Genomic DNA, 13,950 nt, shown 5'->3' on the forward strand with positions numbered 1-13,950 from the left:
TTTTTTTTTAACTTAATGAAGATAAGTGTTTATTGCATTAATTTTGCTCCCCTATCTTGCCTCCGTCTCAAGCTGTGGAAACAACAGCTTCTGCAAATTATTGTTATTTTTGTTAGAGGTGATTGATTTATTTTTAATTGCTTCTTCAGGTCTGTAGGCAGTTTGCCAGTACGCATGACTTAATTGAATTTATTATTTAAGGTTACAAATGGAAGCTAATGTCTTACTTTTATTTTCTTGCTCAGAAAAGTTACAGGTGATTACTCTGATTAAAACTTTGGCCAATACAACATAAAATTAAATTAAAAAATGGGGCAATTCTAGACTTCTAAACTCCAGGCTCCTGGGGAAAACCTGTGCGAAGAAAGAGGTGGGTTTTGTGCTGTGAAAATTTGCCTTTTGGTTTTTATTCCAGTATGCTGAGATATATATATATATATATATATATATATATATATATATATATATATATATATATATATATATATATATATATATATATATATATATATATATATATATATATATATATATATATATATATATATATATATATATATATATATATATTTAGAACTTCTATTGGTATTGTTTTTGAGCTTCCATGATTGTGAGAGAGATTAAATAAGATCAGACCTCAGTATTTGTCCATCCCTATCCAGCCTGCGTGAGGTCAGTTGGAAATTAGAAATCAAATGTAAATACATGTATGTCATGTACACAATACAACTGCACTGTTTTTATTTTGAAAGCAACGTCTATTCTTTTCTAGTTTATGTATGTGCATGTGTGCATACTTATGCATCTTCCCAGCCCTATTGGTTTGTCTTTCCACAATAATCCCAGTTTGTTATGTCATCCTTTAGGAAAATAATTGTCCAGCCCTGAATGAGATGGAGATTCATTGATTTAAGCGGGTAGGAATTTTCAAAGCTTGAGAGAAGCTACCGTGAAGGCCAGGCCTTGTGTTTCTGTACCATATTCTTCACTTAGGGTGGAATAACAGAGTTGGACCTTGGAGATCTTCTAGTCCAACCCCCTGCTCAAACAGGAAACCCTATACCATTTCAGGCAAATGGCTGTGCAGTCCCTTCTTAAAAACCTCCAGCGATGGGGCACCCATAACTTTTGAAGGCAAGCCATTCCCCTGATTAATTGTTCGCACTGTCAGGAAATTCCTCCTTATTTATAGGTTGCTTCTCTCCTTGATTAGTTTCCATCCGTTGCTTCTTGTCCTGCCTTCAGGTGCTTTGGAGACTAGGTTGACCTCCTCTTCTTTGTGGCAGCCAATTAGTGAGAGAAGCTTTGCTGCAATCCGGAGGAGCCTTCAAAATAAGAGACATCATCTAAACAACGTAGCCTTAAAACAAAGGTGATGTTGAACGTAGGACCCGAACACCCCTTATTACAGAAGATAGGAAGTTGGTTTGCATTTTAAAGAAGGCTATTCTGTCTTCCTGCTGACTCTTCAGCTGACATTCACTGTGTTTGATGCTGCTCTGGGCAACTTTATTTAGTCTTTGGTGTTTTCCTGCTTAAGCACTCTTGGAAGCTGCTTGAGGCAATTATCTCGCCTCTGGCTGTTGCTAAGTTGGACAGCTTTTGTTAGTGTTCTCTGTGTGTGTGTGTTTTAAATGCTAAGATCTTTCATTTGTCCTACTATAGGTTCAGCTCTTTTTGTCTGCTTGACAATGCTCGCCAAGGAGTCAGTTAAGACCTTTGGCCTGGCTCTGTGGCCACTCCGGTTTCCTCTCATTTTAATACACACTTCGGTAATTCACTCTTCAAAACCTCCTCTATAAGGACTCCATTGACTCTCTCTCTTCCCCCCCCCCGCCCTGTGTTGTAGCATATTTATTTATTTATTTATTTATTTATTTATTTATTATTTTAATCCCATTTATATCCCACCCTTCTCCGAAGACTCAGGGCAGCTTACAATTTAAGCACAAACCAATGTGCTTAGCAATAGCCTTCATTCTATGTATATGCCTGCTTATTAGGGCTTATATGATTTGGGTCAATGGAAATCTTTAAGGTTAGGATAGCAATAGAGAGAATCACCAGTGCAGCCACCACTGCAAAGGCAGAATCCATGCAGTTCTCCAGTGATGTAGAAGTTGCTGAAAACAGTCAGGATACTAGAAGCCTCCCCCCAGATCCACAGCTAAAGGAAATACAGGTAGTCCTCAACCAGGATGTAAAAAAGATGTCGAGACTCTAGAAAGAATACAGAGAAGAACAGGAAAGATGATCAGGGGACTGGAGGCTAAAAACATATAAGGTAAACAGTAAATCTGGTTTTCCCCCTGGACTTTGCCTATCAGAAGTTTGCCAAAGGGGAATCACATGACCTCGGGACACAGCAACAGTCATAAATATCAACCATTTGCCAAGTGTCTGAATTTTGATCATGTGATCATGGGGATGTCGGATGAAGAACCGTCATAAGCCACTTTTTTTGCAGTGCCGTTGTAATTTCAAAAAAGTCACTAAATGAAACTGTTGTAAGTTGAGGACAACCTGTAATCATTTGTGCCTACCTTTGCCCACTCTGACGACTAGGAATTCTGGGGGATTGAGGAACTCTGGAAGAAGGATTCCTTTCATGTTTTCTCCGTCGTAAAAGTGGGTGTTTTATTGGTTGCTGTATAAATGCCAGGCGTTCCTCGTTTCAGCTGTGCATTTTGAATATCGGTAACAATGCACCGTGATAAAAAATGAAATACACAGAAGAATATTGCTAGTACAGCGAGTAGCTTTATTTTTATGCCAGCTCATAAAACGGTAGCCTGGATGCTCCTTGTACCTTTCTGCCTAATCTGCTTCAGAGCTCTAATTGGTACTACGCAGCTGAAAGGCTCTGGGTTCTGTTGTGTTATGTGTGTCTCTGTGTTTGTGTTTTTAACATTCAAAGTACAAATCATTACTGATCCAAGCCTGTATTAGACAAATTAGATTGCAGGGAATTTTTTTTAAAAGCTGTAAATCAATATAATTTGAATGATCAATTAATCATTCCTTTTAATTAAAACCACCAAATCCCAGTACATTGCATTTACGTTTTATTGCACTATTTCTAAGTTGAAGGTTTTAGGCAAGGGTATTGATGAGTGTTATATTCTGCATACCTGTGTACCAAGTAATTTTTTTATTAGCACCATGCCCAGCTCTAAGGGGTACATTATTTAATTATCATAGGCTACTGCACAGGGAACGCGGTGGCTCAGTGGGTTAGGACGCTGAGCTTGTCGATCAGAAGGTTGGCAGTTTGGCGGGTCAAATCCCGAGTGCCGCGTAACAGAGTGAGCGCCTGTTACTCGTCCCAGCTTCTGCCAACCTAGCAGTTCGAAAGCACGTGAAAATGCAAGTAGAAAAACAGGGACCACTACGGTGGGAAGGTAACAGCGTTCCGTGCGCCTTTGGCGTCTAGTCATGCCGGCCACATGACCACCAGAGATGTCCTCGGACAAGCGCTGGCTCTTCGGCTTTGAAACGAAGATTTATTTATTTATTTATTTATTTATTTATTTATTTATTTATTTATTTATTTATTTTATTATTACATTTATATACCGCCCTTTCCCGGAGGACTTAGGGCGGTTTACAGGGTAATTAAAAACCAAAATACAAAAGTTAAAAAACCAAGTTTAAAAAAGAATTAAATTTATCCCTGTAGGTGGCTCAGTGGGTTAGGACGCTGAGCTTGTCGATCAGAAGGTCGGCAGTTTGGCGGGTCGAATCCCGAGTGCCGCGTAACAGAGTGAGCGCCTGTTACTCGTCCCAGCTTCTGCCAACCTAGCAGTTCGAAAGCACGTAAAAACGCAAGTAGAAAAATAGGGACCACTACGGTGGGAAGGTAACAGCGTTCCGTGCGCCTTTGGCGTCTAGTCATGCCGGCCACATGACCACGGAGACGTCCTCGGACAAGCGCTGGCTCTTCGGCTTTGAAACGGAGATGAGCACCGGCCCCTAGAGTCGGAAACGACTAGCACGCATGTGCGGGGGAACCTTTACCTTTACCTATAAGTAAAACCCCAGTTAAAATAAAATTAATCCTCAGCCTGGGCCAGAGAGCTCGAAGAGCCAGGTCTTCAGGTCCCGGCGGAATGATCGGAGGTCGGGGGCAGTCCTCAGCTCCACTGGCAGCTGGTTCCAAAGGGCAGGCGTGCCCACTGAGAAGGCCCTCCCCCTGGGTGTCGTCCGCCGGCAATCTCTTACCGGTGGCACCCTGAGAAGACCCTCCATGTGGGAGCGCACTGGACGAAGGGAACTTGATGCCGGCAGCAGGTGTTCCCTCAGATATCCCGGACCCAAGCCATGGTGATGAGCACCAGCCCCTAGAGTCGGAAACGACTAGCACACATGTGCGTAGGAACCTTTACCTTTACCTTTACTGCACAGGGAAGCCCTAGACTATGGACTAATGTGTTCAATTCTAGCATGTGTTAATTGTTCACAACTGCAAATGGAAGTCTCAAAAATAAAATATTTGGGTGCAAATCAGGAAAGATGTGGAGATGGAGATGATTTTCAAAGCTTGAAAATAAGATTAGCCCAAAAGAGACGTAATTTGCAACCCAATTTTTGACTATGAAGCCATCTATTTTTTTAACTATAATACCATGTTTCCTAATATAGGATACTTTTTCCATCGTTTTTATAATGACTATGATTCTACTCATTTTTGGGGGTGTGCAAACAACATACCGGAAAAAGGCTGTGTAGTCCTTGGCTCACAGAAATTGCCCTACCTCAGCACAGTAAGCCATTGTTAAAATCAAAGGAGCACAGAGAAGATGAAGAAAAAAAAATGGCAAACTTAAGGCTAGGTTTACTTCTGGGATATCCCAAAACCATTAATAGACTATAAAAGTGTAACAATATGGAGCTGTTGCACAATGAGAAAAAGTGACTGTATTATCACCAGAAAGGTTCATATTCCATCCATCCAACCATCCATCCATCCATCCATCCATCCATCCTTCTCTTCCCCTTGTTTATTTCTTTCTTTAAATAATTTATATGGTCACCTATATCACAACATTAATTCTGGGTGGAATACTTTCTCATTTGAAAATAGAAGATTGGCCAGAAGTTTGGGTTCTTGTTTGTGTTTCCTCTTAACGAGTCTTACTAATCAGAGTGAGATGGGATTTTGGAATTAACCACTTGCAGTCCGAAGCTGTTTACCCAACATTCGACAACCACTCTAGATCTGTTTAAAAAAACAAAACCCTGCACTTTTATCATAATAGAGTTTAATGGAAAATGGAAGCATGCATGCTTTTTTGCTTTTTTCTAGAAATAGCTTTGTCATGTATCTTGCTGTAGCATTCAAGAATGAAAATGCCCTGTGTCATTTATTTTAAGCAACTGTCAAGCTCTTTTATGTGATATCTCAGTTATTTCTTTTTCCTCAATAAAAGCCCCTAGTACTGACCTTCAGTAATTTCCGTGATATATATCTATCATCCAAGTAGGTGTCTTGTCTCGCATTATCTTGATGAGCCATTGGCACTGGCAGGAAATATTATTTATCAAAAGCACTCGTGGAACTATTTTTTTTAAAGGTAAATGGGGAGGATGGTTCCTTGCATCAAACTATTTTTAGCAGTGAGAATTGGCTTATATTCTACAAGCTGAACTCTTGTTGAATGGCCATTGCAGAATCTAGTTAGTATAGGTAATCCTAGAGTTGCTATAATTCATTTAATGACTGTTCAAAGTACAACGGCATTGAAAAAAATGATGACAATTTTTCACACAACAATGGAGACATTCCCTATGGACATGTGATCAAAATGTTTGGCAACTGATTCGTATTTATGATGGTCTCAGGGTCTTGGGATCATGTGATTACCTTTTGCAAGCCAAGTTAATGGGGAAGCCAGATTCACTTAACAACCACGTTACTAACTGAACAACTGCAGTAATTCACTGAACCACTCTGGCAAGAAAGGTTTTTACAACTTAACAATGTCTCATCTAGCAACAGAAAATTTGGACTACCTGTACTGTAGTAATTATCACTCCAGAGAGTTAGGCTTGGATGTTTTGGTCTGTAATGAAGTTTCCTGGGTGACACCAGCCACTCTCTCTCAATATTTTGCCCCTAAGGTCAAAACAGGTGAAATATGCCTTGTCATTGACTTCCTTGGGAAAAGGGAGGGTCAAATTTATCTTACTGATTTGGGTTTTTGAGCAAAACACATACCACACTTTTCAAAACAAACACACAGATACGTGAAGGCTGCGTGGCAGAAGAATTGTTGCTTCCAAACTGTGGTGTTGGAGAAGACTCTTGAGAGTCTGTTGGACTGCAAGGAGATCATATCAGTCAACCCTAAAGGATATCAACCATGATTGTTCTTTGGAAGGACAGATAATGAAGCTGAAGCTCAAATACTTTGGCCACCTAATGAGAGGACTCGTTGGAAAGGACCCTGATGTTGGGAAAGACTGAGGCAAAAGGAGAAGGGGACGACAGAGGATGAGATGGTTAGTTTTATCAACGTGGTAAACATGAATTTGGGCAAAAGCCAGGAGAGGGTGGGGACTGGCATGCTATGGTCCATGGGGTTGCAAAGAACTGGTCATGACTTAGCGACGGAACAACAAAAATGCCATGGTGTGTTAGTTCTCCAATCCAATCCAATGATTAGTTGTGATTGTAGCTGCACATTAGCGTTAACCAAAAATTGAGCAGAATAAAGGGCAGGCACTGTTTTCCCATTTTTTTCACCCTACATTTCATTGAGTAACCAACTGATGGTCCATCCAATCTTTTCATGCAGGAATCTCCAAACTTGGCAATTTTAAGACTTGTGGATTTCAACTCCCAGAATTCCCCAGCCATTGGTCTTAAAAGTTTAAAGTCTTTTTAGTCTTAAAGTTGCCAAGTTTGGAGAGCCCTGATTTAATGCACGAATTGTGTTGAATCAATTATACCACCCAAAATGACTATTGCAGCAGATATATTTCTCTTCTAATTTTTGGTGGCACCAATACATTCCTAGGGAGATTTTTTTATACCAAATGAATCCCAAAAGGTGGTGAAGAAGAATGTGTGCAGGATAAGCCAGCTGGGAATCAGCTTGTTTTGAACAAGTCCCTCCTATGATTTACAACTTTTTTTCCCAATGAAAAATTAGAGGATTATCCCTGACCTTTTCTTTTATTCAAAGGCAGCTTCTTAAGTGTTAGAGGAATCATACTGGGAGACAGATTACTGTTGTTTTTATATTACTGTTGTTTTGAATACTTGGGAAAAAGGTCAACAATGTAGGAAAACAAGAGAGAAGCATAGTATTCTTTGGCTGAAAATCCCATTTTGCAAGTTTCAAATATGATTGAAGCCGCTATATAAACACTACGAATAACCAGTCTAACAGTTACAGGTAATCATCCACATACAAACACAACTTCTGTGGCTAAAGAATTTCTGTAGCTAAAGAAGGTTGTTGTTGAGTAAATTGCTCTCACTTTTATGACCTTTTTTGCCACAGTTAAGCAAATCACTGCTGTTTTTATATGAATTATGCAGTCATTAAACAAATCCAGCTTCTTTGATTTTGCTTGTGGGAGCAAAATTGCAAATGGCAATCACATGATCCCAGGATGCTGCAATCATTGGAAATACCAGCCAGTTGCCAAGTGCCCAAATTTAGATCATGTGACACAGGGACTGGACATAAGGACTACCTGTATGGTATTTACAGATTATATTTCCTGGATTTTTTCCTCCAAATCTTTAAATTCATTTTATCTGCAGTTCGAATGGCTTGTGAAACGTACAATTTAGAAATGTTAGGAGTTCTAGACCAGAACTCTGTGCCTCCTGATGACCATGTCATAAATGCATATGAAGACATACTCTTAACCGCTATGAATAATGTATCATCTGTAGCTTAGCAAGTTTGCATTTCGTTAATTTTCAACCATATGCATAAACTGGGCTGTAGAATGCAATTTTCCACTTTCATAAATGCCATTAAAATAAAGCTAATCATACAGAGCCATTAACCACCAAACCTATAGATTTTCTAGTGTGCAGGAATATACACGACCACTTTTTTAAACCTATCACTTTGTTGTCGTATGTGTCTACACTTAGAGCTTATGCACAAGAGGCAAATTCCTTGTGTGTCCAATTATACTTGGCCAGTAAAGGATTTTATCCAGCTATTTAAAATTTAAAAGAAAAAAAATAAAATCTCCAGGGGCATATTAAAAATAAATAAATAAAGTTATTTTTATTCCCAGTTCAGCCTACAGCTTAAAGACTTCCAGGTGATTGTTAGGGCAAACGCCGGAAGCCCTGCGCGCAGGCGCACTTCTCACGCCGCCCAATAAGGCAGGGACCGGCGACATAGCCCCGCCCCTTGGCGCTCGCCGCGCCCAACAGGAGTGGGCGTGGTTTCTCCCGCCGGCGTGCGTCTGCGTCGCCGGCCGGCGTGCGTCTGCGTCACCGGCCGGCGTGCGTCGCTTGCGCCCGACGGTCGCGGAAGGTGACCGGGCTGAGGAGAAAGAGATGAAGGCCGCGTCCGCCATGTTGTCGCTGACTGCCCGTTGCGGCCCGTTGGCGCCTTACCTGGCGGCTGCCGCGCATATCGTGCCGGCGCCGCGGAAGCCTCTCGTGCTGGAGGTGCCGCCGGGGCCCAAGAAGATCCTGTCCTTGGATCCGAGGCGGCCTCTGCTGTGCCGGGAGTCGCTGTTCGGCCAGGCGAGCCGAGGAGGCCTGGTCGTCACCTATTCCCTCAACGGTGCGGGCGGGGAAGGGGCGGCGGGTTGGTGAGGGGGGGAGAGGGGGCCGCGGGCGCCGCCGCCTATGGGGAGTGGTCTGCCAAGTAGGCCAGGAGTGCGGTTCCCAGGACCCCCGCTCACACCCGGGCGCTGAGGATGCTGGAAGTTGTAGTCCAAGGGTCCCGGTGGACATAAGGCACAAAGGGAAAATTGGCTGAGGGGTACATCTGAGTTCCTTCCTTCCTCCTTCCTTCCCTGCTTCCTCCTTCCTTTCCTTCAACCCTCCATTCCTCCCCGCTCCTTCCTTTCTTATTCCTTCGTCCTTATTTCCTTCCTTCCCTTCCTCCCTCCTTCCCTTCTCTGCTTCCTCCTCCCTCTCTTGCTTCCTCCTTCCTTCCCTTCCTTCCTTCCCTTCTTCCCTGCTCCTTCCTTCCTTCCTTCCCTCCCTCCCTCCCTCCTTCCTTCCTTCCTTCCTTCCCTCCCTCCACATTCTATTCTCCTTCCTTCCTTCCTTCCTTCCTTCCTTCCTTCCTTCCTTCCTTCCTTCCTTCCTTCCTTCCTTCCTTCCTTCCTTCCTTCCTTCCTTCCTTCCTCTTAAAATGCACTCAAAGGCACCAGGGACGATTTCTGTTTCAAGAACACTTTGAAAAGGCCGACTTCTGCTCTTAAACCTTTATTTTTTTATTTACTTATTTATTAAATTTATATAGTGCCCATTTCACTATTGGAGCAGTTAGTACTATGGCTTTTTGAACAATGTCCTTGACTCTGCCCCATCCATAATTGGAATCTGGATATGCCACAAGAGAAGCAATTCTTGTTTTATAAAATTGCTTTTATTCTGTTTGGTCTCAGCCATTATAACAGTCGCCTTGAACCATGAAATGAGCAGCAATAAATGTAATAAATAAGGATTTGTTCCAGTTGTTCTCCACTTGATGACATCAATGGGGATGGTTGTAGCATGCCTGAAAGATTGTGAGGTTGAAATTGTGTTAGGTTGTTGGAGTGATGGTGGGCAAATGGGGATTCAGACATCCATCTTGCCATATAGATGGTCTTGAGGGAATATATTTATTTTGTTAAATTTATATGAGGGATGCTGAACGCCTGAGGCTATTCCGTCACCCAATGCAACATGTTCCCATCCACATGTTTAATTAGGTAAGAAAACATTATTACTCTTGGTGACACTGGTCAGCTAGGTACCACCTGCAATGACATCTTGGAGTGATAAAGTTCACGATCCTCTCCAGTCAAGTTATAGCAAATAGTTTTCAAAATTGTCCCCTTAAGTGGAAATTATGCTTAACTGTTAGAAATACTTTTTGTTAAAACTTCTCCTACGCTATTGCTGCCTGTCTTTTAGTGTAGAGAAAAAGATGAGATTGAGTCATAGAATTGTAGATAATTCATAAACTTGACTGATACTAAGGTATAAAAACCATATTGATGTCATGTTGCAATTGTGAAAATTTGCTACTTTTGATATTTTCAATGTATGAATAAGTATAAGTTAGGACAAAAAGTAAATACGCTTTAGTGACCTTTCAAAGGCACCAGTCATAGTTTGAGCAAGATGGATCTTTTCTCATCTCCTAGCAAGGAGCAGTTTTGTGGTGCATTTATGCGTGATCTTAAGTCTTCTCTTTGTCTGCAGACGAATTACCAAAGAGCCCATTTACCTACTAGCTGTTCATTCTGCTGAGGTCATTAAGTGCTATTTCTTCCTCAGTTTATTTTGGAAAGGTGTGGGGAGGCACAAATATATAAAAGTATTCATTGTTTGTTTTTGTGCATGATTTCTGGTAAAATGATTTTACCAGAAGTACTAAGCCTAATAACTCTAATGCCCATAAGCTTCAGTGAAGCTATAGTTGGCAGTGGATATGCACTTGCTTCTCCATTTTAGTATAAATTTGAAAAAAGAAATTGTTCAGTTAAGTTTTACAATAGCCCATAAGTAGCCATAGAATCTTCCATAAAATGTACATGAGTGGTTTAATTTGTGGTTCTTCCACTTTGAATGCACTCCAGGTTTGGTTAAATTTCAAATAAACTACAAATAAATTTCAGAATAAATATTTTTAAAAAATATTACATATATATAATATGGGTTATAATTGTGGCTGGATATGAATTTAATTAATAAATAACTGTAGTTACATACAGAATCTACAACAATGGGACGGACAGATCACTTTCAAATATTAAGGATTTCTTCAGAAAGAAAAACACAATAGTCTCAGAGGTTTCTGGCTGTCAACGATATGTGAAATAGAGTGAAATACATGTCATTTGATAGGCTTCCCAGTGGGGATAATGCATTTTATATGCAATTGCAAGTAGAAAGGAAGGGAATCCTGGCAACAATTCAAAACCTCCACAGGCTAATTCAGTTTATGTATAAAATCTATGTTTTTGTTGAAAAAAATGCTTTAATGTTGGTGTACTAGTAAGCAGGTTTTCTGCAAAGTTACTTTCTTCTAGCGCAGTGTCTGTAATGCAGCACATTCTAATACGATAACTCCCATAATTCTGTCTTCTCTTTACTGCAGCTCCTTCCAGTGTTCGTTATGTCCATAATGACATGGTTGTGCCAGACTTCTCTTACCACCGTCGTGATAGTGTGCAAGATAGCACAAAATCCTCCCAAGAAAGCTGTGCAGAGAGAAAAGCCTTCACCTACTTTTTCAATGGAGCAAGCTATTTGCTCGCTGCATACTTCGCTAAGAATGCTGTCGTTATGTTCGTCTCCAGCATGAACCCTGCTGCTGATGTATTGGCACTGGCCAAGATTGAGATCAAGCTATCCGATATTCCAGAAGGCAGGAATATGGTTTTCCAGTGGAGGGGAAAACCCCTGTTTGTACGTCACAGACCCCAGGCAGAGATTGATCAAGTAGCTAAAGTACCTTTGAGCGAACTAAGAGACCCACAGCATGATTTGGATAGGGTGAAGAAACCGGAGTGGTTGGTAGTGCTAGGCGTATGTACCCATCTTGGCTGTGTACCAATTGCAGATGCTGGAGATTATGGTGGTTATTATTGCCCCTGCCATGGGTCCCATTATGATGCATCCGGCAGAATACGTAAAGGCCCAGCGCCACTGAATCTTGAGGTCCCAGAGCATGACTTCCCTAACGAAGATACACTTATCGTCGGTTAAATATCCCAATTCTCGTCTACACATTGAGGAAAGAATTGAGTCATAAGATATTGCAAAACATTACCGTTGAATTGGGGGACTATTTTGTCAGCTTTAATAAGCCATTAAACTGATGTCCTCTTAATAAGATGTATGCTGTCTGTATTTATTCAATCAGTATGATTTTTTTTTCTAAACAAGTGATGTTTTAATGATGGACAGTTAAAAAGGTTGGATGCAAAATTGGTGACCACAGATCTAGTTTGCACAGTGGGATGCTCTGAACCATTTCGGCTCACTGGACCACACGCTATATTCAGAGTTTCTAATTTTATTTTAAAATTTGGAATAGAAATACAGTCAGAAGCGTTGATTTATGAAGAACTTAATAAGACCATTTGTGCCCAACGACATGAAGAACTACAGATAGCTGTGGAAGACTTACCCTCTTGCATTTTAAGTTCACACAAAACAGGAGGATTCAATTTTCAGGTTGCAAAGGCATCAAAAGAGCCAGTTTGGTGTGGTGGATAAGTCATTAAGCTACTGTAGAAGCCAGAAGGTTGTGAGTTCTACTCCTGACTTAGGCACAAAGCCAGCTGGTGACTTTGGCCAGGTCATTATCAGCTGTAGGAAGAAAGCCAGGCCAGGCACTTCTGAAAATCTTGCCAAGAAAATAACATGGATTTGGTAGGAATCAACACTGATTTAGAGGTTGATGTTGGCGCACACATAGACACACACCATCAATAAGTTATTGCATTTTTCTCCCCAACTGGGATGGCCTTCAATTCATTGTAATTGGAGCCATTTTTAGGACATAACATTTACTAAATCAGAGCATAGTTGACAACAAAATTTAGGGAATACGTTAAAGTCCATTGTTAGACACTGGTTCCCAAACTGCAAAGTATTGCTTTTTATCAGTTAGAACTAGTAACTATTCTCACAAGTGATTTTTTTTAAAATTCCATTTATATCCCGCCCTTCTCCGAAGACTCAGGGCGGCTTACAAGCTTAGCAGTAGCCTTCATTCTATGTATATTCCTGCTTATTAGGGCTTTCACACACACCCCAAGCGGCATTATTACAAAGTCAGCTTAATTGCCCCCAACAATCTGGGTCCTCATTTTACCTACCTGGGAAGGATGGAAGGCTGAGTCAACCTTGAGCCTGGTGGGACTCGAACCTGCACTAATTGCAGGCAGCTGGTGTTACTTAAGGAGGCATTAGCCCACTGCTCCACCAAGGCTCTTCCATAAAATAAAATCTTCAGAGCAGGGATAAGAGTAAAGGAACTAAATATATAAATCATTCATAATCATTAACTGTTCTGGCTTCATAATAAGCTTACATTGGAGGCATCTTTCATAAACTAATCAGTGCAATCAGTTCTGTGATGACATTTAACAACCTATTTTTTAATATAAATTTAAACACTTGACACTAAAAACATGGCTGTCATCCTTTGGAATAGTCCAGACAGGAAGCCATTTATTTTCAAGAGAACTAGGGGAAAGTCCTTTTGAGGCACATTCTCCGTGCCCATTTCTCCTTTTGACTCAAAAAGTATTTATCAGACCAGTATCTAGGCTGTATCTCTTCCTCTGTTTCCCAAGATTAGTTTCACAGCGTGGGAGAATGCCTTCTGAAACTTAGAATATGATCTTGGGCTCCATGTTTCCATGGAATCTCCAGGCCTGATGATAAAACTGGGTTTTAAGGACTTCTAGAAGATCAATAGGTTGGGGCCAATCTCACTTTGGATGGAATGATGCTCCAAAGGGCATATGCCGTAGCAGATGGATTGTGGGGGGTCTGTCAGATGAAGCTGTTTTTAGCAGATGGGACTTGCAACATCTGGGACTAATAGGATAGGTAAGCGTAACCAAGGAGAGAGAGTCCTTCAAATAACCCCGCCTCATTCGCTCATTCAAAACCAACTGGAACCCGCCTCAGAGGAAGAAAACAAACCAGGCACGATACAGAACCACCCACTTTTACCCTCCAAACCTGGTCCAGAAGGATACCATGTTCAATGGTATCAAAGGTCGCCA

At 41.1% G+C, this 13,950-nt stretch overlaps 1 protein-coding gene across 1 annotated transcript; it reads left to right on the forward strand.

Annotated features, from left to right (window-relative positions):
- Positions 1-8,478: 8,478 nt before the first annotated feature.
- UQCRFS1 (ubiquinol-cytochrome c reductase, Rieske iron-sulfur polypeptide 1) lies at positions 8,479-12,043 on the forward strand. Its single transcript, XM_083370474.1, has 2 exons — positions 8,479-8,765; positions 11,304-12,043. Exons 1-2 carry the CDS (start codon positions 8,534-8,536, stop codon positions 11,912-11,914), a joined length of 843 nt encoding a protein of 280 aa, XP_083226600.1. The 5' UTR covers positions 8,479-8,533; the 3' UTR covers positions 11,915-12,043.
- The last annotated feature ends 1,907 nt before the right edge of the window (positions 12,044-13,950 follow it).

Source organism: Vipera ursinii (assembly GCF_947247035.1).
Source record: "Vipera ursinii genome assembly, chromosome: 10".
Taxonomy (NCBI): Eukaryota; Metazoa; Chordata; class Lepidosauria; order Squamata; family Viperidae; genus Vipera; species Vipera ursinii.